This window comes from Eulemur rufifrons, chromosome 24, assembly GCF_041146395.1.
Source record: "Eulemur rufifrons isolate Redbay chromosome 24, OSU_ERuf_1, whole genome shotgun sequence".
Classification (NCBI taxonomy): Eukaryota; Metazoa; Chordata; class Mammalia; order Primates; family Lemuridae; genus Eulemur; species Eulemur rufifrons.
In genome coordinates, this window is record NC_091006.1 from 34057193 (window position 1) to 34083010 (window position 25818).

General features: G+C 37.2%; 1 protein-coding gene and 1 non-coding gene across 3 annotated transcripts in view; one reads left to right on the forward strand and one right to left on the reverse strand.

Moving 5' to 3' along the window:
- The window catches only part of NFXL1 (nuclear transcription factor, X-box binding like 1), a 47230-nt gene extending 29058 nt beyond the window's left edge, over window positions 1-18172 (forward strand). Inside the window, exons 16-23 of one of the 2 annotated variants that reach the window (XM_069457070.1) lie at window positions 2879-2900; window positions 3614-3754; window positions 7163-7329; window positions 8126-8195; window positions 11841-11945; window positions 13834-13920; window positions 14664-14717; window positions 17042-18172. In XM_069457070.1, coding sequence (XP_069313171.1) covers window positions 2879-2900; window positions 3614-3754; window positions 7163-7329; window positions 8126-8195; window positions 11841-11945; window positions 13834-13920; window positions 14664-14717; window positions 17042-17215 — 820 coding nt within the window. In that variant the 3' untranslated portion in view covers window positions 17216-18172. The remainder of the gene's footprint in view (window positions 1-2878; window positions 2901-3613; window positions 3755-7162; window positions 7330-8125; window positions 8196-11840; window positions 11946-13833; window positions 13921-14663; window positions 14718-17041) is intronic. The other variant, XM_069457069.1, reaches the window with a different exon arrangement.
- LOC138375191 (small nucleolar RNA SNORA51) lies at window positions 6909-7040 on the reverse strand. The gene has a single exon (XR_011231445.1). It is a non-coding gene; the product is annotated as a small nucleolar RNA SNORA51 (small nucleolar RNA).
- Window positions 18173-25818: the final 7646 nt, after the last annotated feature.

Here is a 25818-nt window from a genome sequence, read left to right on the forward strand (position 1 = left end):
CTAGGGTGTAGGCTCCCTGAGGATGGGAAAGCCAGGCTTTAGATAAAGCAAACTTGAAGGAGAGTGTTTAAGGGAAACATTGGAAATGAAAAGTAGTAGTTTTCTGGATGGGCCAATGAATGATGGAGCTGAGCTGTAAGGAGTCAAAGCCAAGGTAATAGGGAGTCCTGTATGTGTATAAAGACCCTTCTAACTCTAATATCATGACTTTTCAGTGGCATGTATAACAAAATTGTTATTGTAAAGTGTATGTTGAAAAATATTACTTGTTGGCCGGGCGCGGTGGCTCACGCCTGTAATCCTGGCACTCTGGGAGGCCGAGGTGGGCGGATCGTTTGAGCTCAGGAGTTCGAGACCAGCCTGAGCAAGAGCGAGACCCCACCTCTACTAAAAATAGAAAGAAATTATATGGACAGCTAAAAATATATATAGAAAAAAATTAGCCGGGCATGGTGGCGCATGCCTGTAGTCCCAGCTACTCGGGAGGCTGAGACAGGAGGATCGCTTGAGCTCAGGAGTTTGAGGTTGCTGTGAGCTAGGCTGACGCCATGGCACTCACTCTAGCCTGGGCAACAGAGTGAGACTCTGTCTCAAAAAAAAAAAAAAAAAAAAAAAAAAGAAAAATATTACTTGTCATAAGAACTATTCAGGCAATATTATTTCATTTTTAGAGTAAAATGTGTCTGTCTTCCTATCCCTTGCCTTGTTTAAAAAAAAAAATTACTTTTAATGATATTTTGACCCTGTGGTAAGAGAATGCTGAGCTTACAGTATGTGCTATATCATTTGGAGTGCCGTTAGCTTCAAGTAACAACCTAAAGAAAAAGTGGCACAGTGACATTTGTGCCTTGCCCAATTAGACTGGAAGTAGTAGCTTTATGGTTGGTTAATTTGTTTAATTCAGTATACATCATGAAGAGCTCAGACTCTGTCTTTTCATTTTGTTATCCTCAGCTGTCATCTTTGCCCTCAGGCTGTTTGCCTTTCTGATAACTTCCCATCTCCCTGATTTACAGAGGGAGACATGGAAGCTGTCTGTAATGCCTTCTGTAATCATTGTCATCTTTCCTTTATTGTTAAAGGGTGAGGAAACTTCTGGGACGCTCTGTAGCAGAACTTCCTTCACATTTCATTGGCTAGACCATTCCACAGGACTGTTTCTAAACCAGTCCCTGGAAAGAGAAGTGGTGTGTTTAGTTTTTTAAATAAACTTTATTTTTTTAGAAAATTTTTAGGTTTACAGAAAAATTGCACAGAAAGTACAGAGAGTTCCTGTATGTGCTCCCACCACATGCAGTTTTCCCTAATATAATACCATCTTGCGTTAGTGTGGTATGTATTTGACAGTTGAGGAGCAAATGCTGGTGCATTATTAGCTAAAGTCTGTAGATTACATTTGGGTTTACTTTGTGTGTTTTGTGGTTCTATGGGTTCTGACGAGTGTGTAGTAGCATGTGTTCACCATTATAGTTTCATACGGAATAGTTTCACTGTCCTAAAAATATCCTGAGCTGCACCTATACACCCCTCCCCTATGCACCTCACACCCCTAACAACCACTTATCTTTTTATTATCTCTGTAGTTTTACCTTTTCCAGAACATCATATAGTTGGAATTATATAGTGTATAGCATTTTCAAACTGGCTTCTTTCATTTAACAGTGTGCATTTAAAATTCCTCTATGTTTTTTCATGGCTTGATGGCTTATTTCTTTTTATCACTGAATCATTGTGTGGAGGTACCATAGTTCATTCACCTATTGAACGACATTTTGGTTGCTTTCAAGTTTTGGAAGCTGCTATAAAAGAATAAAGCTGCTACAAACATTTGTATGCAGGTTTTTGTATAGACTTCAGTTTTTAACTCATTTGGGTAAATTCTTAGGAGTGCAATTGCTGGATCATATGGTAAGCCTTAGTTTTAGCTTTGTAGGAAGCTGCCAAACTGTCTACCAAAGTGGCTGTATCATTTTGTATTCTCACCAGCAATGAATGAGAGTTCCTGTTGCTCTACAGTCTTACCAACATATGGTATTGTCAGTGTTTTGGATTTTAGCCATTCTAAAAGTGCATAGTGGTATCTTGTTTTTATTTGCAATTTCCTAATGACATAGGAAGTCGAGCATCTTTCGTGTGCTTATTTGCCATCTGTATGTCCATTTGTTCTAGCACCAGCCATTCAGTTGCTTTGCTCTCTTGTCAAAGATCAATTGTGTTTATGTGGGTCTCTTTCTGGGCCTTCCATTCTGTTCCATTGATTTGTCCTTTAATCAATACCATACTTTGTTGATTACTATAGCTTTACAGTAAGTCTTGAATTCAGGTAGTGTCAGTCCTTGGACTTTGTTCTTCTTTAATATTACTTTGGCTGTTCTGGGTCTGTTACTTTCCATATAGATTTTCGAATCAGTTTGTTGATATGTACAAAATAACTTGCTGGGATTTTGATTGGACTTGTGTTGAATCTCGATCAAATTGGGCAGAAGCTACATCTTAACAATTTTGAGCCTTCCTATCCACTAACATATATTTCTCAATTTATTTAAATCTTTGATTTCTTTCATCAGCATTTTGCAGTTTTCTCATATAGATCTTATATATATTTTATTAAATTTATACCTAAGTATTGCACTTTTTGTGCTAATATAAATAATGTTGTGTTTTTAATTTCAAATTCCAATTATTCATTGCTAGTATATAGGAAATCAGTTGGCCTTTGTCTACTAATGTGGTATCCTGTAACCTTACTATAATCATTTGTTTCCATATGTGTTTATTTCTTACTCTTAATTAAACTAGTGGAGTTAGTCTGTTTGCTTTGGATATCTTTTTTGAAGAATTTATAATGATTTCATTTTATTTTATTTTTTCCTTGCAGGGAATGTCTTGGGAAGCATGAGGTGAGTTATAGGCACAATTTTTAAGTAAAGCTTACAATCTATACCTTTTCCATACTAGTTATTAGAAATAATAAAGTCAAAGTATTATTATTTCAGTATTATAAAGAGTGCAAGAGTTTGTCTACTAATTTTAAAAGTGTATGGTGCTTCCACATGTACTCACCATCAAATTGATTTCACTGATCATCACCTAAGAGCACATTTAGGAATAACATTAATGGGGTGTTGGGCAGATGGGGGGGATGGGTGTATACATACATAATGAGTGTGATGCGCACCGTCTAGGGGGTGGACACGCTTGAACCTCTGATTTGGTGGGGAAGGGGGAGCAAGGGCAATATACGTAACCTAAACTTTTGTACCCCCATTATATGCTAAAATAAAATAAATAAATCTATATGTAAGTAAAAAAAAAATATATGGTGCTTTTATTTGAGAATTAACCTGCGTATATGCATTCACTATGGACTCTTACTGAATTTTCCTTTTAGGAAGAGAATGCTTGCTTTTTTGCATTCATTTTTTGGAATATTTTGATACATTACTTTGATTTTAATATTAACTATTACTAATGAAAACTTATTAGACCTTTTTGAAACTTGTTCTCAAATGATAGCAGAGTCATTTTAGAAACATGGGTTCAGAAGGGGTGTGTGTGTGTGTGTGTGTGTGTGTGTGTAGTGCTAATATCCTTTTTTTTTTTTTTTTTTAAGGTGAGTCCACTACCGTGCCATGCTGTAGGACCCTACTCTTGTAAGAGAGTTTGTGGACGAACCTTAGATTGTCAGAATCATACATGTATGAAAGAATGCCACAAAGTAACTGAAGTGGATGGTTGTGCTGGCAAAAACAAGGTAATGTTTTTAGGTCGAATGTATATATGCTCACAGTATGCTTGAAACATTTTTTTCAACCGTTATACTATAAATATTTTTTTCCATTTTGGTTAGCTGCTTTCCTCTTTTTTGCTCTCATTCCTTCTCTCTCCTTGCTTTTCTTGAGACAACTGACTTTACCAGATTGCTGTCTATTGCTCTGTATCTTTGTGCTGGCTCATAATGTGCCTTTTCATGTGCTGTGCCTGGATTAATACCTAGGATATGGTTTTATGATAAAAATATAGAAGTTACGTATCTTCTTAGAAGGTAGGTAGCAATGCCACCTCCACTTCTCTCTGTTCACATTTCTGAGTTTAGAGCATTTGCTCAGTTATTTTTCACATGATAGATGATGTTTATAATTTTAATAAATTCCTAATCTTTTGTTGAAAAGCAAATAACATCACAGATGTGTATGTTTATAATTAACTGTTTTACAAGCATATGAGAAATTGGCTACTCAAAGATCTCTTAAAAATTCCCATTTCACAAGGAAAAACAAATGTTCGAATCAAATTTTAAATAATATTAAGTTTTATTTTTAAAATAATAATTTTCATAGACTTTCATTCTATGGGGAGTCACGGGGAGTCACAACAATATTAGCAAGTATCTTAATGAGAAATAAGCCAGAAATTTTAAGTTTTACTTTATTATTAGGTAACATTAAATTTATAGATATTTATGAATTGTGTTATTGAAAACTTTACTTGCATTACCAGAGGTTTTTTGTTTTGTCTTTCATTTGGTAATAGTAATGTATGACAACATAAATGCCCATAGTATCGTTCTTGTTCATATACAAACATATATGTAAATGTATTGGTTATAATTTCTTCATTGATCCATGCCTTGATTCTCAAAAATGTACTCACGGTAAAATGAAAATGATAGTGGAATTGTAAAATCAAACCAACAAATAATGATTTAAAAATCACTTTAACTAGGTAGGGGGTAGTTGCTTAATGGCTTTCCTCTGCTGGATATCCAGAATATCAAGTGAGTCAGAAAAAAGTTATTTTCAAAGCTGATATGACTATTAGGGATTTATCGTGGATTATTCCAATATTGCTGCCTGGGTTAAAGTTTCTGTTTTTCTTTTTAAATGAGAATGGTATAAAATAATTGACAGACTTGCTGTTTTTCCTAATTAAGATGGTAGAACTTGATGTTGGAAGTGACCCAGGAGGATAGCTTAGTGCAAGTATAGATTCAGTGATTTTTTTTCTTTTTCGTAGCTGGGAGGAACTCATACCATAATGCTTGTTTTGCAGACAGAGAAGCTGAAACTTAATGTTGTCAGGTGACTTATCTGTGATCATACAACAGGAGAGTAGCAAGTCAGAGAGCAGTATCCCTGATCTCTTAACTCCCAGCCCAGTATGTTCTTCTACTCGTGTTATTTAAATAGCTTATTGTACGTATGCCACATGGCCAGGAAGAGCAAAGGAAATATACCCTGTGTTAACTTTGGTTCTGTTTGCATGTTTTGCAGCTCATTGCCTAACCCTCCCTCAGTCTTTCCCATTTCAGAAAGTCATATTAACATTTTTACCCAGTTGTGCAGGTCAAAGACATAGGAATCATGCTTGATTTGTTTCTTGCCTTTGTTGTCTTTGTCCTGCAGCAAATCCTGTTAGATTTATTTTCAAAATAGATCGTGAATCTGACAATTTCTCATAACCTATACCACTAACATCCTCACCTAAGCCAGCATCACCTCTTACCTAGATTTCTGCAATATTTTGCCAACTTACCTTTCTGCTTTCACTTTTGTTTCACTACATCAGCCAGACTCATCTTTTAAAAAATCTAAGTCAGGTATCGCCTCCCTGCTCAACACCCATAGTAGCTTTTAATCACTGTCAGATCACAATCCGGAGGGCTGACAGTGGCCTACAATGCTCTGTAATGATCTGACTCCTAACTACCTTTCCCACCTCTCCTCTGACTACTCATCCCTCTCTTGCTTGTTCACTTCTGCTTCTCTTCTCACTGTTTCATGAACATTCCACATTTGTTCTTCCTCAGAGCCTTTGTACTTATTATTCCTTTTCTCTGGAACTCTCCATTCTGGTGGCTCTCTCCCTCATTTAACTCAGTTTCTGTTCAGATGTGGACTTTATCAGGCAGGCTGCTTCTTGCGCTGCCATCACTCTCTCTTATCCTGCTTTATCTTTCTTCAGAGTACTTATGAAGACCTTATATTATGTTCTTTATCTCGCCACTTAAATGTAAGTTCTAGGGACCTGTCTCATCTATTCCCAGTGGCTGGCACAATGCCTGACACATAAGTGCTGAATGAGTATTTGTGGAATAAACGAATATGCTTTTTAAATTAAAAAAAAATAGAAATTAATAAAAGAATATTTTCATAACTTGAAACATTTCTTTTTAGTCTTAAATGTCAAAAAATAGCTTAGAATTTTATTAACGATAATAACTGTTGTAATCATTGCTATGCTTAGGCATGATAATAAAAATGTTTAACGTTTAAAACTTAGTGTCCATGTCTATAGATCTCTGACTTCTTTTATCTCAAGTATGACATATGAAAACCAAAAATGCCCTCCAATAAAAAATTTTACTTTTTTTAGTAGATTTTGATACTAGTTACATTATTAAATCACAAGAGCAGAGAAAGGTATCTTGTTAAGTTATATTGAGGTACATTTATTTGTAAATATAATCTAACTTTAATTCACTGATGTGCATTAAAAAATAAACTACTGGTCCTTCTCCTTATTTTCACTCTGTATATGTTTCTTATTGGCAAGATAAGATAAATATCTCCAGAACTTTTGAGTGATGTGGAATTTTTATGTGTTAACAGTGTCTTGATCTCTTTAATTCAATGATAATTGTGCTTATTGGATGGAAGTGAATTGAATAAACGTTTCACTCTCTATATTTTTTCAACCCCTGCCTATTCTTTAGGAAGTAATTTACACTTTCAGTGGGGATACCCTTTATATAGTCAAGTTCATGTTAAAGGTGAGGCTGTTTGACTTAGGTTTATAACATAAAAATCTATATGAGAATAATGGTCATATTGACAATCTTGCTATTCTTTTTGAATATTTTTAAGATCAATGAGAGCACATGCCGTTAAGTGTGTATTTTTTTTTCTCCATGTTCCCCCATTCACAGTACAGACCAGGCACAGGGCCCGGGCAGGGGTGTACATGGGGTAGCTTCCCTCTGCCACCCCTTTCTGTGCAGGTAGTGTATGAACACGGCCTACGGCAAGCACTGGGAGGCCCATTAACTGGATTTTTAAGAGCTGCAAAAGTATTTTAATGGAATATATAGATTTTATAACTTTAATATATAGAAATGTTAGACTTCTGTACTTAGGTGATTTATTTCCCTGCTATTTTTCAGGCTGGTCCAGAATGCCTTCATTGTGAAGAAGGGTGCTCTAAGTCACGGCCACTAGGCTGTCCTCATCCTTGTGTTTTGCCGTGTCACCCTGGAGAATGTCCACCCTGTGTTCAAATGCTTAGAATAAAATGTCACTGCAAGATTACAAGCCTATATGTGGAATGTAGGTAAGTGGACTGAAGAAATACTCTTGTCTCACTAATATCTTTTTATAATTCAGAGCCCTTTGTAATATACATTACAGAATATTTTTCAGTTGTGTTGCTTAGACTCTAGAGCCCTAGATTATCTGGTTGACCTGGAAGGAAGAAATGGAGGGTACTCTACCTTCTAGATCCTTAACCCTGATTTCGAGCAGGAAAATTTTGCTTTTTTCCCATTTGTAGAGTCTATATAAGATTTTGTTAGGAAAAGATTGTATTACTTTTTTTTTTAAAGATTAGAGAAATGGCCGGGCGTGGTGGCTCACGCCTGTAATCCTAGCACTCTGAGAGGCCAAGGCAGAAGGATCGCTCGAGGTCAGGGGTTCGAGACCAGCCTGAGCAAGAGCGAGACCCCGTCTCTACTAAAAATAGAAAGAAATGATCTGGACAGCTAAAATTATATATATAGAAAAAAATTAGCCGGGCATGGTGGCGCATGCCTATAGTCCCAGCTACTTGGGAGGCTGAGGCAGGAGGATTGCTTGAGCCCAGGAGTTTGAGGTTGCTGTGAGCTAGGCTGACGCCACGGCACTCTAGTCCAGGCAACAGAGTGAGACTCTGTCTCAAAAAAAAAAAAAAGAAAAAAGTAATTTGGAGATAATTATTACAGATAGAGAAATAATTAAAATATTTCTTGAGAGGAAAAAAGGAAATAAATATAATTTGTGGATATGTTTGAAATTGTGAATTGTTTTTAGGAAAAATATGATAGAAAATGGGCATTGGTTTGAATGTCATCAGAACTTTCTCTCATTTTTAGAAAAATAACCACAGCTGATGTAAATGAAAAGAATCTCCTCAGTTGTTGCAAAAATCAGTGCCCTAAAGAGGTAAGCTTTAACAGAACCTTTCAAATTGTGTTCTTTGGGCATTTTTCTCTTGGATTTTCTTTTTTCTTGCTTGGTTGTCTTATTTCAGATCTTTTCTGGACCCACATTCTAGTGGAATGTGATTCATGTCTATCTAAATGTGACGCATAGGGCTAGAGTAGATGCACTTCATTTTATGAAATATGGGGATGTTAGAACTAGGAATAACCCTTTGAAGATTTTTTTTTTTAAGAAAGTAATTTTAAAGATTGTTTACATACTTTATATAGTAAAATATTGACCTAGTGCTTATCCCCCAAAATGTGATTCAGACTTAAAATATAAATAGATTGAGAACTATGTGGGACATAAGCAGTTAGACAGTGAATCTGTTGGGTTGTTTAAACAATAATGCGCCTGTGCGCGCCTCTGTGGTGGGATGGTGGGAGGGTGGACTGCACATCCACAGCGCTTTGCAGGTGATACCATAGCAGGCACCGCCGGACATTTTCAGTGTCGCTTTTGGTGCTGGTACCATTCAGATTGTTGAATCTTTCACTGCTGTATCAAATTGATGAATACAAAGCATTCATATATAAAGTGTATATATAAAGTGTTTTTAAAGATTCTGATGCTTCAATAAACGTTGTATTCAAACTAAAAGTATCAAAAGTGGTTTGAAAAAATCATGTGGAGTAAAAAGGTAAAAACTCACTGGTGATATATCCTGGCAGTGATTTGAGAAACCAAAGTAGTCCATCTCTATTTGGTCAATCTGAAAGGGAGCATGCTCGTTTTGTTGTTGTTTGGTTGGGACAGTGACAATTATTTGATTTGGGTAGACATTTAAAAAAGAATCCTTTTGACTTACAGATGTACTAAATAGATGTACTAAATTTTCTTTAAATTCTTTATGTACTTATCTGTTTCTCATCCTGTTTGGAGTCAGGAAGGGATGACAATTAAGTCTTAAATATACTAATCAGTCTTTGATTAAATATAAAACAAGAATCAACGCATTATACACCTTTTTGTTAAAAATATTTTTTTTAACTAAAGCTTTGCATCACTTTTTATGGATTTACGTTTAAGAACAGAAATAGTTAGAAATTGAACTTGAAAGTTTTAAAATTTATGTAAGACTATTAAAAAATAGACCATTTGAAGCAACAAATGATTATTTTAATAATCCTGTTGTGAGATGACTGTGCAAACTACCATCTCTCCCTTTCAAGTTTTCAGATTTCTGGGAGAGAACATGTGATTGGCTCACCGGGAGTGCAGGGACTCCTGGGCACAGGCAGCCATAGAGAGGGAACTAGAGCAGGTGGCACAGCCGCGGCTGTGCTGCTGGGGGGGTTGTGGGGAACCAGGCAGCCACCTCAATTTGTCTTCTGCAACTTTCACCAGCGCTGGATGTGGAAAGGCGCGGAGATTCTTGGAGCAGGGGTTAGGTGAGGTGGCAGGGTCAAATGACAGATTTAGAAAAAAGAGACATATATTTTGAAGGCAGAAGACTCAGCCAGAGAAAAGGCTTTCAAGATGTCAGTGACATTGTGAAGAGTGAGCGTGAGGTTTTTTAGGAGGCAGAAAGAAATAACATCAAGACCAGTTATTTCATCAACCCCCAACGCATTGGAGAGATAGAGCGCTGCTCAGTGAAAGGCCACACTACCACAGCCTCGATTCTGTGTATTTTCAAAAAGATCTTTATTCTGATACGCTTCCCTGTTCATTTTCCCCTTTAGAATCATTGATTTCAAGGTGAAGTAGAGTGGTTAGTTACTTTATAGAGAAGATGACTGATGAAATTACCTCAGAGATTAAGGAAAGAACAAGAGGATATAGAGACGGATGAGGGCAAGAGATGGTAGATGGGGAGCTAATGGCTGGCATTTGTTGTCTTTATGAAGTCAGGCCAGAGGCCCTGGCAGGAACTTCACTGAGAGTGAAGTTAAGGAATACAAAGGCTTGAGAAACCACTGTGGGGCAAGTATTTGAGAATGAATAAATATTGAGCCTGGTAAGCAGTGTTCAGGGCCTAGTATTAGCTGTAGGAAGAAACAAAACCGAAGTGCTTCAGGGATGCCTAGTGTGGAAATCATTCCAGCAGTATTCTTCCCTGTGGTAGGATTAGTGGAAATACACAGGGTGAGGGGTCTAAATTTAGTTTTAGTGTGAATGTCTAGCCTAAAAATTAAAGAACAGGAAACCTAGTTGCACACTAGAGAGAGACTAAAGACAATGGAAAAGGATTCTGAATTTCTTAAACTTGGTGGAGTCGGTAATTTGAAAGATCAGTCTGGTGAATCATAGAGATTAGAAATTAGAGAATTTAAATGTTTATTAAGGTGTCCACTATTTGTAAAGTATCTTTGTTAGGGAGTATGAGATGAGAGACACAGAAAAATATAGATGCTTCTCGACTTACGATGGGGTTGCATCCTGATAAACCCCCATCAGAATGTTGAAAATCCTAAGTTGAACCATCATAAATTGGGGATTGTCTGTGTAAGACCATTGCCCTCTACTAACTTATAATGACTTTTATTATAATAGCTGAATACAAGAATACTGAACATACTTAATCCTCACAACAACTTTATAAAGTATTTATAAAATACTGCTTTTCGCAGTTTTACATGTGAAGCACAGAAAAGTGACTTGCCTGAGGTCCCACAGTTAGTAAAGAGGGAATCTAGAATTCAGTTCTAGGTAGTCTGACTTTGGAATTTAATCCCTAACCAATAACGTATTTTATTTACATTCAGAAATACATGAAGTGCCTAAAAAAATTTTTTTTTTGGTAACAGTTGAAGACAATACAAGCAATGTCACAATAGTTTAGAAATAGATTTCTTATATAACTACTATTTATTTAAATGTAGGCAAATTTATATCAGGCTCTTACGGTGATTTAAGCCATGTCTCAAAGTATAGATAAGATTTGAATAGACAGAAGAAACAATGTTTCATCTGAAAGCTTGACTGGGATGGGAAGATAGTAAATAATTAAAGCCAAGGAGTTCACAGACATCATGGCAATTAGTGAGTGGTTTTGGCTACCTAAATAATATGTTTTAATATTAATATATAGTGGCAAGAATAGATGTTTGATAGTAAAAAGCTAAGCAGTTGTGACACAGTCCAGTGTGTCAAGGATGAGGAAGTTTTCTTTCTTTCTCACAACGGAGAAGGTAGCTGTGTCACTAAGCTCCGGGTGTTCATCCATGAGTCCAGGTTTGCTGGCACCTCCGCTCTCTTTAACACGTGTTGGTTTCCATTATTGCTCCAGCTGTCGTCATTTTCTAGCACATGGGGAAGAAGAGAACATGGAAGTGCACTCTTGCAATGATTTAAGGCACAAATCACTTATACTTGCTTACATTCTATTTACCAGAACTTAGTCACAGGGCTACAACTAGTTACAAGGGTGGCTGTCAGATGTGTACTCTTGGAGTAGAGCTGGGGAGAATATTTAAAAATTCTGTATAATTAAAGTAATTTATATCTAAAAGAAAAATAGTTGACAAATTAGCCCATTAGCCAGGATTGAGTGACCCTAGGTGTGGTGGACTCTTTCTTACAATAGTTGTTGGGGTGTGGGGGAGGTAGAGCATGACCAAATTGTAAATATGTAATTGCTTTATGTTCATTTTATTTAAGCTTCCTTGTGGTCATAGATGCAAAGAGATGTGTCATCCTGGTGAATGTCCCTTTAATTGCAACCAGAAGGTAAAACTTAGATGTCCCTGTAAAAGAATTAAAAAGGTAAATATTTTAAGTTATTGAAAATACTTTTCTATGTAAGTTGTTTTTGTTTTGTTCTGTTTGGTATGTATATTCTGATAGTTCTTTAGTTTTATTTTTTGCCCTCTAATTTTAAGGTTTTATTTCATAGACTTTTTTATTATTGGAATAAGCCTACAAATTTCTATAAAGGCTTATTTTAAAAATCAGCTTTGGCTATTTAGTTTTCTGTAACTTAATAGCAGAAGAATGTTTTATGTTGGAACCAAACTCAGTGCCCTTTTTTGGATAAAGTCAATGTGCTCTAGATTTGAGGTCTGAACAAGGAACACGATGTGAGTGATAAAGTGAGTCGCATGGTTTAAGAAATGGTCGGAATTAACCTTTGTTACTCTTATTTATGAAACTTTTTTGCCATCGGTATTGTCCTTTGAAAATTTTGCCTTAAAAAGGCCTTCTATGCACAGCTTTATAGAATAAAAGAACATTAAACTTGTTTTTATTTTTTTTTTATTTTATTATTATTTTATTTTATTTTATTTTATTTTTGAGACAGAGTGTCGCTTTGTTGTCCAGGCTAGAGTGAGTGCCGTGGCGTCAGCCTAGCTCACAGCAACCTCAAACGCCTGGGCTTAAGCAATCCTACTGCCTCAGCCTCCCGAGTAGCTGGGACTACAGCCATGCGCCACCATGCCCGGCTAATTTTTTTTTTTTTTTCTATATATATTTTAGTTGGCCAGATAATTTCTTTCTATTTTTAGTAGAGACGAGGTCTCGCTCATTGCTCAGGCTGGTCTCGAACTCCTGATCTCGAGCGATCCACCCGCCTCGGCCTCCCAGAGTGCTAGGATTACAGGCGTGAGCCACCGCGCCCGGCCGAACATTAAACTTGGAAAGGAATAAATGATTGGAAGGCCCAATGGAAACAAACTATATACCATTAAACAGAACTTCCTTATGAAGGAAAATACAGTGGTCTGAATACCCTTTTTCCATTCTCATTTTCCTTGACCATCCCTGTTGGCAAAGTTGACTCCTTTGAAACTAAGTTTTTTAACCTCTGATTTACTTTATCTTAGTTATAGTTGTAACTCATTTTGTTCTTCATATTCCTATGATTATTCCCTAAAGCTAGTACCTTTTTCTTTTCTTTAAATTTATTCGTTTATTGAGAATCTTTTATAGGTCCTTTGCTTTTCATTTATTTTACAGAGTTTCTGGTGTATTTTCCTGGGTGGCTAACTTCTGAATTTACATTTGTAGGCCTGACTTCTTAGAGACTAGAATCTATACATTTTAGATATTTAAATTGAGACCACCTTTATGTGAAAATCAGTAGTCAAGCCACTTTTAATCTGAGATGCATCTTAAATTTTCTTTGAAATCTCACGTCTTATCCAAGTGCCATTTGGCACCCATTAGTACTTTGGAACAACTCTTTCCTAGGCCTTAGCATAGCTCCGTACTGATTCCTTGCCTCTGGTCATGCTACCTAGCTGGTCTACACTCTTCAGTGACTCTTTATCCTAGGGATAGTGCAGGTGTAGAACACTTCCATTACCCAGAAAGCTCTCTTGGACAGCACTGCTCTAGAACATTGTATTCCTTGCAAGCTTTATAAGAATAACAAGAAACAATAAAGAAAGGTAAAGAATGAAAATAAAATTGGAGGTAAGTCCAATAGTGCCACTTAGTAAATAATGGGTTGTTTTAATTTTATGGAATTCACTTAATAAAGGAGTAAGATATTGAAGTAGATATTTAATGCTTACAACCATATCAGTAAAAATTAATGAATATGACTGTTAAATAATATGACCTTAAATTATTAAATTTTGCCTTTTTATGGTATATAGTTAGGATGTTAAGAGAAAGATCATTTAAAATTTGAAATCTGGGTTATTTGTAGGAATTGCAGTGCAATAAAGTACGTGAAAATCAGGTTTCTATAGAATGTGACACAACATGCAAAGAAATAAAGCGGAAGGCATCTGAGGTAAGGTCTCATTAAATATCATTTTAATGTGCCAATAGCCTTTCCCTACTTATTTATGTGTTTATTAATAACAATTTGAAATATCTTTGCTTTTGCAATAAAAGCCTAGCTTTAGAGGCCGATTTTGAATCCTAGGGTTCGTTTTATTGCCTACCACGTAACTAGGCTTTTTGTCCTCTGGACCAGGTAGTGTATTTGCTCTGGGACGAAGTTGTTTGTTTTACTGTTAGCATAAGCCTCCTGAAAATTAGGTTAAAATACAGAAATAGGATATTGGAATTCTTTGTTGTTTGTGCCACAGAAATTCGTTTAATAAAATGATTTGTTCTGTAAAATCTGGATTCATTCAAGAGGCTGCTTTTAAGGATCCGGTAATAGAAAGCCACGTGTGGCCTTAGGGCTGCAGGTTCCCCACCACGTGTCGTGGTGAAACTTGTCAATATGACATTTACGTTTCTTTAAATCATTTCAGACATAAAGCTCCCTAAAGTTGCTGGGTTAGTGGAGCCTGGATAAGAAAATGTTAAATTCTACATAAGTCTCACGCCTGTAATCCTAGCACTTTGGGAGGCCAAGGCAGGAGGATTGCTTGTGTCCAGGATTTCAAAGTTGCAGTAAACTATGATGATGCCACTGTACTCTAGCCTAAGCAACAGAGCAAGACCCTGTCTCAAAAAACAAAAGAAAAAAGAAAAAAAATTGATGATTAAATTGTTAATTTACTTTTAAATGTATATAAACAGATAAAAGAAGCAGAAGCCAAAGCTGCTCTTGAAGAGGAAAAACGAAGGCAACAGGTAATTAAACAAAATGCCAGATTTATGTCTCTTGGCTTCATTGTTAGTTTTGTACAAACATAAGTATATTCCAATTTCAAGCTAGGGCTAGTCAACTCTGTTCTAAACTGAAAATTATAGTTTCTATAAAACAACAACAAACCATCCACTTACTTCACTCCAAGTATACTGAAATTCTGAGAAGGCGTGAGATCTCATATATTCTCACATATTTTGTATATTCCCAATTTACTTCCTTGCCAATTTCTTCTATTCTCTACCCATAAGAGTTTTAATTCCTCTTTTGGTGGAGGAGTGGGAGGGAGGGTGTTGTCATTGTAAGGCATCTCCGGGAGCCTCTGTCTTTACTCATGTAAAAGTATTTTTCTGTTTTACTGAGTTGCAGATCATCTGTGACAAATAAGTGCTGTTTATTAACCAATGTTTTAATAATACATTCCCCTATTTCCCTATTAGATCCTTAAATGTAGGATTATTATCTATTCTTTGTTATTTTACCTAAGATAACATGTACATTCCTGATACCCTCTGTTTGCTCACGGTATTTACTGTTATAGACAGTATACTTCAAAGAGTGGCTTAACATTGTGATGTGTAATTATTTGTCAGTTTGCATTCTGAGATGCTGTATACTTACCAAGCAGATTGTATTATATGCTAAACTACTGCTGTTATGAATAAGGAAATTAAAACTTGCATGACTTGTGAGAAGATCTAGAAGCAATTCATGTAGCAAATACAGGTTAGCCAAGATGACCTGGCATTTTATGGTTTTATAAACTTGATTTGCCTAATATCCCTAAAGTAAGTTATCCAGCTAATGTAGTAGAACATAGGTTGGCTGGAACCCTGGGAGATTAAATTATTAAGAATAGTTTAGGGGGTTTCCTCCCCACCCCTTCCCCTACCTTTTTATATACCATTATGAATAAAAATCTTAAATATATTCCCTGTTTACTGATTCTTTAACCAAAGTACAGTTGGCCTTCCACATCTGTAGATTCAAAATCTGCCTATTCAACCAAGGATGGAAAATATTTGGGAAAAAATTTTTTTTAAAACAACAATAAAAATAATATAAATAAATATAGTAAAATAACTATTTGCATAGCATTTACATTGTATTAAGTATTATAATAGGTAACATAGAGATGATTTGAAGTATACAGGAGGTTATGTGTAGGTTATATGCAAATGATACATCATTTGTGCAAGGGACTTGAATGTTGTGGATTTTGGTGTCCTGGGGGTGTCCTGGAACCAATCCCAGAGGACACAAGGGATAACTTAGGACATAATGTATACTTACTGACTGTGGCTCATCATGTAAGCATCAGTTATTTGACTATGTCAGTGTCCTCAATTTTGGCTGCTTTTAAGATATTTTGACTTTTTTTGATATTCAACAGCCAACCACTTGGGAGATTCTGACATTTTGGCTCATTGAAGAATGCTACTTTGTACTAAACTAAGGATATCATTTAGTCTTTTTCAAGTGTGGTTTATGGCTATAGGAATAGATGTGTTAAATGAAGTTTACATTTCCTTCCATTAAGTAAACATTTGCAGAGTCTTACATGAATATTATATGTATTTTTCAGTTAATAACTATGCACTACAGTGTATTATATTACATTATCATGTATAAAAGTTTAATAAGTAAGTTCTTAGGAGTAGAATAGAAATCCACATTTGATAATGGATGTAATTCAGTTACCCTTTTTTAGAACCAGTTTCTAATTTTTCTTTTTAAACTAGTCATTTTGATTTAAATAATAAAGCATTTTTTCCCTTAAAGAATTTTTACTATGTGTTTTTAAATGTATTTGATAAAGAGAAGAATCAAGTTCTCTCACTTGAATTTCTTCCTGATAACCTCCTAATGTTTATTACTCCCATTGTAAAAAACTAGAATTATAGGTATCTTTATTCTTACTAGGTCTGTCTTAGCACTTGCTAGAAGCTGTATAGAACCCTGGTTCTATAATGATGGTGTTGAAGGATAATGGTGTTGAAGTATGAAACTGATGTCTATATTTTAGGGCACCCTGATTTAATCAGACATTTAATACTTAGGATTAAAGTCAGGCCTACAGTTTGAAATAATCTCTTTGACTATGCCTCAGTTCCCTTTCTGCTTACCTAAACTCTGAATTTGTTGAATATAATTAGTAGTGGAGAGAAGGTTTTTTAAAAAAATCACATTAATATATTTGTTATATGCCATTACTATTAAAACATTTTCCAAATTGATTTAAAACTTCATTTGAATAAAAATAAATGTATGTATTGAATTTAATAAAAATGATACTGTTTTGATTTAGGCTGAACTGGAGGCTTTTGAAAACAGACTGAAGGGTCGTCGGAAGAAGAACAGGAAAAGAGATGAAGTGGCAGTTGAGCTATCACTATGGCAAAAATATAAATATTACCTCCTTTCAGTGTGTGGAGTTGGGGTTGCAGTGTTTGCATGGTACATCACCTATGATATGGATTAAAAAAGTTTTGATCTTTTAATATACCTCAGATTGGATTTAGTTAAATTGTTAAATTTGGAATATTTAGAAAATGTGTATTGTAGAACATGATATATATTCACACATTCATCTCTGTATTCTCAGTTCCAGCTGTTTGTTGTTAGAAGGATAGAATGCTGAGCTTTATCCTAATTAGTATATTAGAAAGGACAGTGTAACACTGTATCAAGTAAAAGCATGACAGAAATTATAGAATATTTCACAAGGCTTAGCTAAGTAGCAGAGTAACATGTTTGTTGTTCGTTGGGCTTCATTGCATTAACTTAGTTGTTTCATTTAGTATTTCAAACCAGCAATTATTTTTTTTTTGTAAAATTTAGAAGAAACTGAGCCATATGTGTAGTAAGAGGAATATTTCTCAATGATTTGGTTACTTATTAAAGAGTACTTTTCTTGATCATGTAACTTTGTACTTTTTAAAAAAAGCAATTCTCTACAAGACCTCTTAAATTGTAACATGAATCTATATAATTAGATTCCAAAAGTTGGCTTATCAGTGAGGATTTTCATCAGTCACTGAAATAAATTTCATGTGCTATGTTTCCCAAGAATGTTGTTTTCAACAAACGCCAGCTTAGATTCCTAACATGTGGCTGTTTCTTGTGTAAGAAGCTTTTAACTGAAGTTGACATGTTTTGTAAATTTGTGTCTTTCTAAAATAATAATAAAAGGAAAACCAATATTTATCAACAATATGTGCTGAGCATGGGGTTAAGAGCTTTATGTACTTTATCCTCATTTCTCCTTACCACAATCGTAAATAGATTTAAGCTGGAAATAATGAGTTCTTACAAAAACAAACTAATAGAGAAATACTAGTAAGTCAAATCTCTCTGAATTGTAATTCATTTTAAATAGTTTTGCTATTTTTTTGTACGATTAATGTTTCATTAAAAATTTTTCATGCCAAATTTATAATCTAGAATATTTATTAGTATCTAAAATATCTAGGAGCCTATAATTTTAGGTTAGGCATTAGTATCAGTGTACAAAACTCTAATACTTGATGCAGAACACAGTAGCTGATAGATACTAAAATGTGTCTAAAAGTGTGTTTTAAACAGAAGTGGAAAGGATTTAAAAATTTTGCTGGATTTAACTCAAAATTTTTTAGTGTCATAATCTTTAATCAAGTATTAGCTGGTATCCAGAATTAAAGGACAGTCATTCCTTTCTCTATGGCTTTATGTTTGGATTTTAGAGGTTTTTTTTTTTTTTTTTTTTTTTACCTTTCCCAATGGTAGAGTTACAGGGTTGACATTTCTGAAACTCTAAATCAGATCAGCTACACTTAGGTTATTACCTGCTGTAACTAAAGTTGATTCTAAGGAATATAAACAACCAGGTGTCTGTGTGGGAAGTCATTCTCATGTATTTCAGAATCTTAGCCTGTTAAGCAAGCCTGAAGCCTAGTTCACGTCTGTTGTTTGTTGGGCTTCTGTACTTACTAAGGTTTTTCTTTTTCTTTTTTTCCAATTTGTGGGGAAGAATTTAGGAACAAAGAGATTGAATGATTAATAACTTTATCATGAATGATAAATTAATAAATTTTTTTATTTGTTTGGCTAGCTCAGAGCTTAATTAATTTACCCAAAGTCACACAACTATTTCTTCATTTTTTTCAACCAACAGATATTTTCCTATATGACAAGAACTTTCTGGGTAATGGAGAAAATGGTGATCTTTCTTTCCTCTCAGGTTGCAGCTAAGGAGAGGAGAGCAGGCAGGAAAATAGACACACAAAAAATAAACATGATTTTATGTGTGATAAGTGGTGTGAAAAACAGAGAAATGGTATAGAAAGTGGTGGAAGTAGGGGTGAGGGGACGTTGGCTAATTTAGCATGGGAAAGTCCCCAAGTTTGGGAGGCGCTTGGCCCCACTGAGGAGCAGAGAGCCGGGCTGGTGTGGCCAGAGCCCAAGGACATAGCAATGGAAAGGGGCTATGTCTAGGCCGGTTCATACAGTGCTTGATAGACCAGGGTCCGGAATTTGAGTTTAGTTCAGGTTGCAGTGGACCGTACTGGAAGGTTTTAAGCAGGGAAGACTTTTTTTTTTTCTTAAGACCGCTGGCTGCTGTGTGGAGAAAACATACTGAGGGGCCAGGCGGCAGGGGAGGGGGCTGGGTTGGGAGGCAGTCCAGGCTAGAGTGACGAGGGTGCTGTGACTCAAGCATGGTGCCTAGTGCCTGGCTCCAGTTCCCAGGGCTCCCCATGGCCCTGAACAGGGATGAGGACGCTGCAGAAACTGCTGCGTGAACAGCTGAGGTGGCGTGATTGAAACAGAGGAGAGAAATACATTCTTTAAGGTCAAAATGAAGTTAAATTTTGTCTAAATGCTTACACTAATTTGTTCTTAGGGAAATAAAGTAATGCATATTGTCCTTTTTCCTTCAGTCTGAGGCAATTAAAGGAGGAGTGGAAAAAGTTACCAAATAGCTGCTAAAAATGGCAGATAAAATAGATAAAATCGAGAATGTAATGGTCTTATTTTCCTACTTTGTGACATTAACAAAGTTTATTAGCTTACTATTTGAAATTTGTGGAACATTTATTGAAATCTTTTAGATTTTTCAGTTTAAACACTTTTTAGAGATTGACCAACACCTAGTACTTGTATTTCAATTAACTTCACTATTCACATCTAAATTACATTCAAGCAATCTCAAAATAGGCATGATTGTTACTGAAATTGCCAAAGGAACTTTACTGAAGCAAAATGTTGAAAACATTTGGTTTCTGTAAAGAAGTCTATGATGCTTGAACTTCATGGTTATGAATGTTAAAAGTTTTGAGCACAAATAAATCTCCATGGTAGTGTTTAGAGAGAGATTACCTGTCAGAATTTTTCAACTTTCCATGTTATTTCAAAAGCCTCATACCAGAAACAAACTTCATTTGGAAATAGATATAATATTTAAGACAAAATATGGAGAGATTGATTTTAAAGTGTTCCATTTTCCTTCAAGAAATAGTTTTTCTTTGCCTGGATGCCTGGCAGAGTGAGGCATAGAAGACTCTGCCCTCACTCTGCATGTAATCTGTGTTGTGAGTCCCTGCACCCAAACAACCAACTAAGGATCAAGCCAGGCCAGTAGCAGTAGGAAAGGAGGGCCACCCATGGGGGCATCTAGCTCATCGCCAAGGGTGACTTTGAGCTTCAGGTCATGGGGTGCCTCATCCAGCCCTTCATAATCAGGATTATTAAAACAGTGGGAGATACTGTACTCTGACCTCCAGAAGAACAAAGGATTAGTTGGGGGTTGAACCAAGAACGCTAGAGGTGCAGCCGGAGCCAAAATTTCTGTGACCAGGTATAAGGGAGTAAAGGGGGAATTTTAAAGGGGAAAGGTGCAAAAAGAACCTGCGCAGACCCAGGTGATCCCAGCTGCTACGTCTGCCCGTCCTTGGGTATTGGGACGTGAGACAGATGTCTTAGCGCCACAGCTAGAGTTCGAATAAGATAGTTCTGTCTCTTCTCTGGCTGTGGAAGTTCCCGTCTTACTAAGCGGCACTGATTAGACCACCCTAAACCTTGAGTCTTAGGGTCTGCCTGTGAGGTTGGCCAGCTTCACAGAGTGAGGAAGAAGCAGAGTGCGGGCTATGACCTCCTAGGATTTGGGAGTGGTGGGAGGAACGGAGAGACCCATTTCCAACGACTTAAGAGACAAGAGAGACCAGGTTACCCATCTGGGAAGCCATTTTCACGTGTTTAGAATCTTGGTATTTTTTTTTTTTTTTTTGAGACAGAGTCTCACTCTGTTGCCCAGGCTAGAGTGAGTGCCGTGGCGTCAGCCTAGCTCACAGCAACCTCAAACTCCTGAGCTCAAGCAATCCTCCTGTCTCAGCCTCCCGAGTAGCTGGGACTACAGGCATGTGCCACCATGCCCGGCTAATTTTTTCTATATATATTTTTAGCTGTCCATATAATTTCTTTCTATTTTTTAGTAGAGGTGGGGTCTCGCTCTTGCTCAGGCTGGTCTCGAACTCCTGAGCTCAAACGATCCGCCCACCTCGGCCTCCCAGAGTGCTAGGATTACAGGCGTGAGCCCCCGCGCCCGGCCAGAATCTTGGTATTTTGAGCAAGTGCAAATCTGTTGTTTGCTGAGCTTCTGTGCTGCTAAGTTTCCTTTCCAATTAGTGTTGGGCCATGGGTTAATTAAATGGTGCTGTGGAGAATTCTCTTAGAAATGGATTCATCAAAAAACCTGTTGTGAAGTGAAGCACCTCACTTTTTGCACATGGTTCACTTGTCACTGAGGGGACACCACCCCCAGGAGGATGAGGTGGGCCCAAGTGTGCTGGCCCAAGGGAGGGGCATTTCAGCATTACAGCCTGGAATTCCACAGTCCAGATTCATTTGAGTTGAAACACCCTTATATTCCCTAATAGAAATATATATATATATATGTGTGTGTGTGTGTGTGTGTGTGTGTGTGTGTGTGTATATATATGTATTCCCCCAATATATCTCCTAATATGCCCTAACTACCCTCATCACTTTCCTCTGGTCATCTTCTATCTTATATTTTTTTCTTTATAGCACTAAACAGTATCTGTCCTTGTATTATGTATTTGCGTATTTTCTGCCTCCACTGGAATGTAAGCTTCATGAAGGCAAGAGTGCAATTTTATTCACCGCTGTAACCCTAGAATGGGATAACCATGGCTAGCGCCATGGCGATACTGGCATTGGCTTTGTAGGGCTGCCATAGTGAATACCATATGTGGGTGGCTTCAAACAACAGAAATTTATTCTCTCATGGTTCGGGTGCCCAGAAGACCAAAATCAAGGTGTTAGCACAGTTAGTTCCTCCTGGAGGCTCTGAGGGGGAAACTCTCTCATGTGGCTCTCTTGGCTTCTGGTGCTGGGCAGCAATGCTTGAGTTTCTTAGCTTGTAGAGCATCGTTTAATCTGCCTCCATCTTCACGTCACCTTCTGTTTGTCCTTTACTGTCTCCTGTAGGGACAATCTCTGGATTTAGGGTCCACCCTATTCCAGTATGGTTTTTTCTTAACTAATCATATCTGCAAAGACTCCATTGCCAAATAAAGAAGGTCACATGCTGAGGTTCTGGGTGGACATGAATTTGGAGAGGGGACACTAACCCACACCAGTGCTCATAAATACTTATTGGGTGAATGAAAATTCAGAGTAATTCTAGGCTATAAATTCCTTGGACATTTTTTATTATGCTCTTCTCTTAATAATTGTTACAGAAGGCAGGAGTCAGTCTGTGGTCCCAGGTTTCTTGGGCTCCAATTCTGGTTCTACTATAGTACTTTGTGGTTGTGAGATCTTAGGCAAGTTATTTAACTTCTGTAAGTTTCAGGTTCTCTTTCGTAAAGTGGCGGCAGTAAGAACAGTAAGTGCCCTATAAGTTTTAGCTATTATTACGTGTCTGCAACTAGTTTAAAGCACTTTATATGTTTATTTAATCCCCATAATAGCTCTAAAAAGTGGGCCTATTACACTTCTCATTTTATGACAAAGGAAACTAGGTTTGTTTCAAGAATTAAAAACTAAGAAAATACATATGTTGCTTTATGGAGTGCCTGGCACGCAGTACAAGGAAAAGCTTAGCTGTAATATAGATATGTTACTTCGTAACTTTGAGACTTCTCTTACAAATTGATGCATACATCAAAAAGTCTGCTGTGAAGTGAGGCCTTTCACTTCTTACACGTGGTCACTGTCATCGAGGGGACACTACCCCCAGTGGGACGAGGCGGGCCCAAGTACTCTGAGCCGAGGGAGGGGCACTGCAGCAGCCAAATTGCATCTGAGCCCCCCCCCCATAGCACTGGGTGTGAGAAAGTGCTAAAAATAAAAATCCTCTGAAATTTTTTTATGAGGCCAGTTCTCATTACCTTCTTTCCAGTGACTACTGTGTATCAGTGTAGGGGATTGATGTCCCAGAAATGTTGCGTACAACAAACAGAACATCCACATAAGTTCCTTTTATCATACACTGAATGTTTAAGTGGGCTAGAACATATGTGGTACGTATATACCCTACCTAAATAGGGTAGCTAAATAAACTACCTTTTCAGCTAAACAAACACTCTCCTCTCTGTAACAGGTAAATTTCCAGTTTGCCTGTTTCTTGCTATTTGTACAGGCTTTGCATCATGATATCTCAGCTCACACTAGTACATTCTAATTCCTCAAAGCCATTCCCACACTATTTGCAAGTATTTTCCCACAGTTTACATATTTGTGTATCTGTATAATGTATTTATTCCACTACACTAAAAGTTCTGTGAGGGCAGGGACTCCGTTTCATTTGTCTGGCTGCTAGCAAACCCTAAATGAGCGTTAGTTGAATGAATAACCAAACAGATAAGTCATGAGGGAGCATTATCTATTTTAGCCACTGCTTGCCTATTACCATCCTGGGATGCTGCCTGCTTCTCTAAGATCTCGAAATTTCTTGTTCTCCAATTGCGTTCATTTGCAGTACTGAGCACTAGTTTGGTCTGCAATGTGACATGTGACCAAAGTGTGCTTGCCAAAATCACCCTTTCCCAATGCATATTCACTACTTTTAATTTTTCCATAAATCTCTCTAAGGTTTGTGTTTTGTTTTTTTTCTTCTAAATTATCTAACTAGTTGGATGGATGCTTGAAATGCTAGACAATTAAAATTTCAATAGGCTAGAAGTGTTTCTTTTTGTAAAATTAAAGTATTTTAAGAAACTAGATGATCTTTGTCACTTTAAGTTGAAATGCAAATGTAGCTACCTTTTTTAAAAGAATAATTCAAATAAGTCATTGAAGATACTGAGCCCACTGCACATTCAAACTAGTTTGAATATTTTATGGGACTTCTAATAGTTTTATGATTCCTGACATTATAAAAGTCTGTTACAAAGAATACAGATGTTTACCCTCATTTTTTATGTCATTACCCTCATGCAAAGAATGTCTCAAGGATTCACTCTGGTGCTATTGGTAACTAGAACTGGTTGGGTTTTCTTGCTACAAGGAAGTTTAAGGAATGCTTATTTTACACTGTAAGTGCAGTGAGCTTTAGTTCTTAGAGGAACACAGTATGGCAGTGGCAGAGTGAGGGAGACTGATCTAACCTTGGCTATCTCAAATCCGCGGGCTTCGCTACTTTAACTTCATAGTTGCCGTAGCGCCTCCACCAGAGGGCAGAAAGGAGAAGAGAAAGGAGATGAAAGAGAAACTCACACTTGCGGCTTCAGAATGCCTGCAGAAACCCGGGCAATTGAATTCACCTCTCATTTTATGGACTAAGTTAACTGTAGTCCAGAAAGTCTGTGTGATTTGCTCACAGTGGAGCTGGCAGATGACTTTCCCAGGCCCTTGATTTCTAGACTGGTGCTGTGGTGATGGTGTATGACGAGATAGCATCTTAGTATGAACAGTCCTGAAATCACTGCCCTCCCCCCGCCCCCAATCCCAGCCCAGGTGCTCGCTAGCTGCATAACCTTAGGCTAGTTACTTCAACTCCCTAAATCTGCTTTCTTGTCTCTAAAACGGAGATGGTAACAGCACCTGTCTCAAAGTGGTTGGTAGAACTAAAAGAGAGAATGCATGTAAAGTGCTTAGTACAACCTACCACACAGCAAGAGCTTAATTTTTGTGAGGTATGATAAACTGGTCAGCAACAGGATTCTGGGTCTGATGTTAGAATAACATGCAATCAGTGTTTCAACCGTTTTACTCTACAGATGCAACATCATCTACATTCGGATCTCATCTCAGAAACAAAATACTGATTTTTCCCCCCTGGTTTTGCAAATGTGTATCTTTTTCCAGCAACAACATCCAAGAAACAGGTGCCTGACACTATTTTGTTGACTATACGTGTCCTTCTCTAAATAATGGAGATGAATATTTTTTCAGTACTCTCATGAGTAATTTTTGAAATTTCCATTACGACCTTCATTGAAATTAGATGAAAAATCATTTCTAAGAAAAACTCAGTGAAGTCTTTTTAATTCTCTTGAGCTTTGAATGGCAGTGGTGAATACCCCCGTACCCTCCTTCAGGCTGCCCTAGGAAAGGGGCTGCTTGGGAATGACAGAAAGGCCGGGATTTGTTGGCCCCCGGGGGTGGGGGTGGGGGTCAGCCTGTGGATGCTCTTGGCAGGGACCAGGCCGGAGGTTTATGGGATTGGGCTGGGGTTCCTCCGTCCCTGCCGCCGCAGCAGGGACTCGGGCAGCCTTCCAAAGCCAGTTTCTTCACTAAACACGTACCAGAAGGCAAGTTTCCACTTGCCTAATGCAGATAATGCTCACCTTTGACACGTTAACTCTTTTTTGAGATAAACTTGGTCTTTCATTGCCAGTGCCTGCGGTTAATTTTTAGTTTTGATTGGCTACGCTCTGGCTAAAACAAAAGGGTCTGGGATGTGAGATGAAGAAGTGGGAGAGATGAAACTCCTTTGCTCCCAACCGCTCTCTTAACCCAAACTTAGTCGCCCTGTCCTCGCTGCCGCCGTGGCGGAGTGCGAGTCTGCGAGGGAGACCAGCAGACCCTCGGCTCTCCATTTGCCCCTGAAGAATAACTTTTCTGAATGCCAAGAGGTGGGGA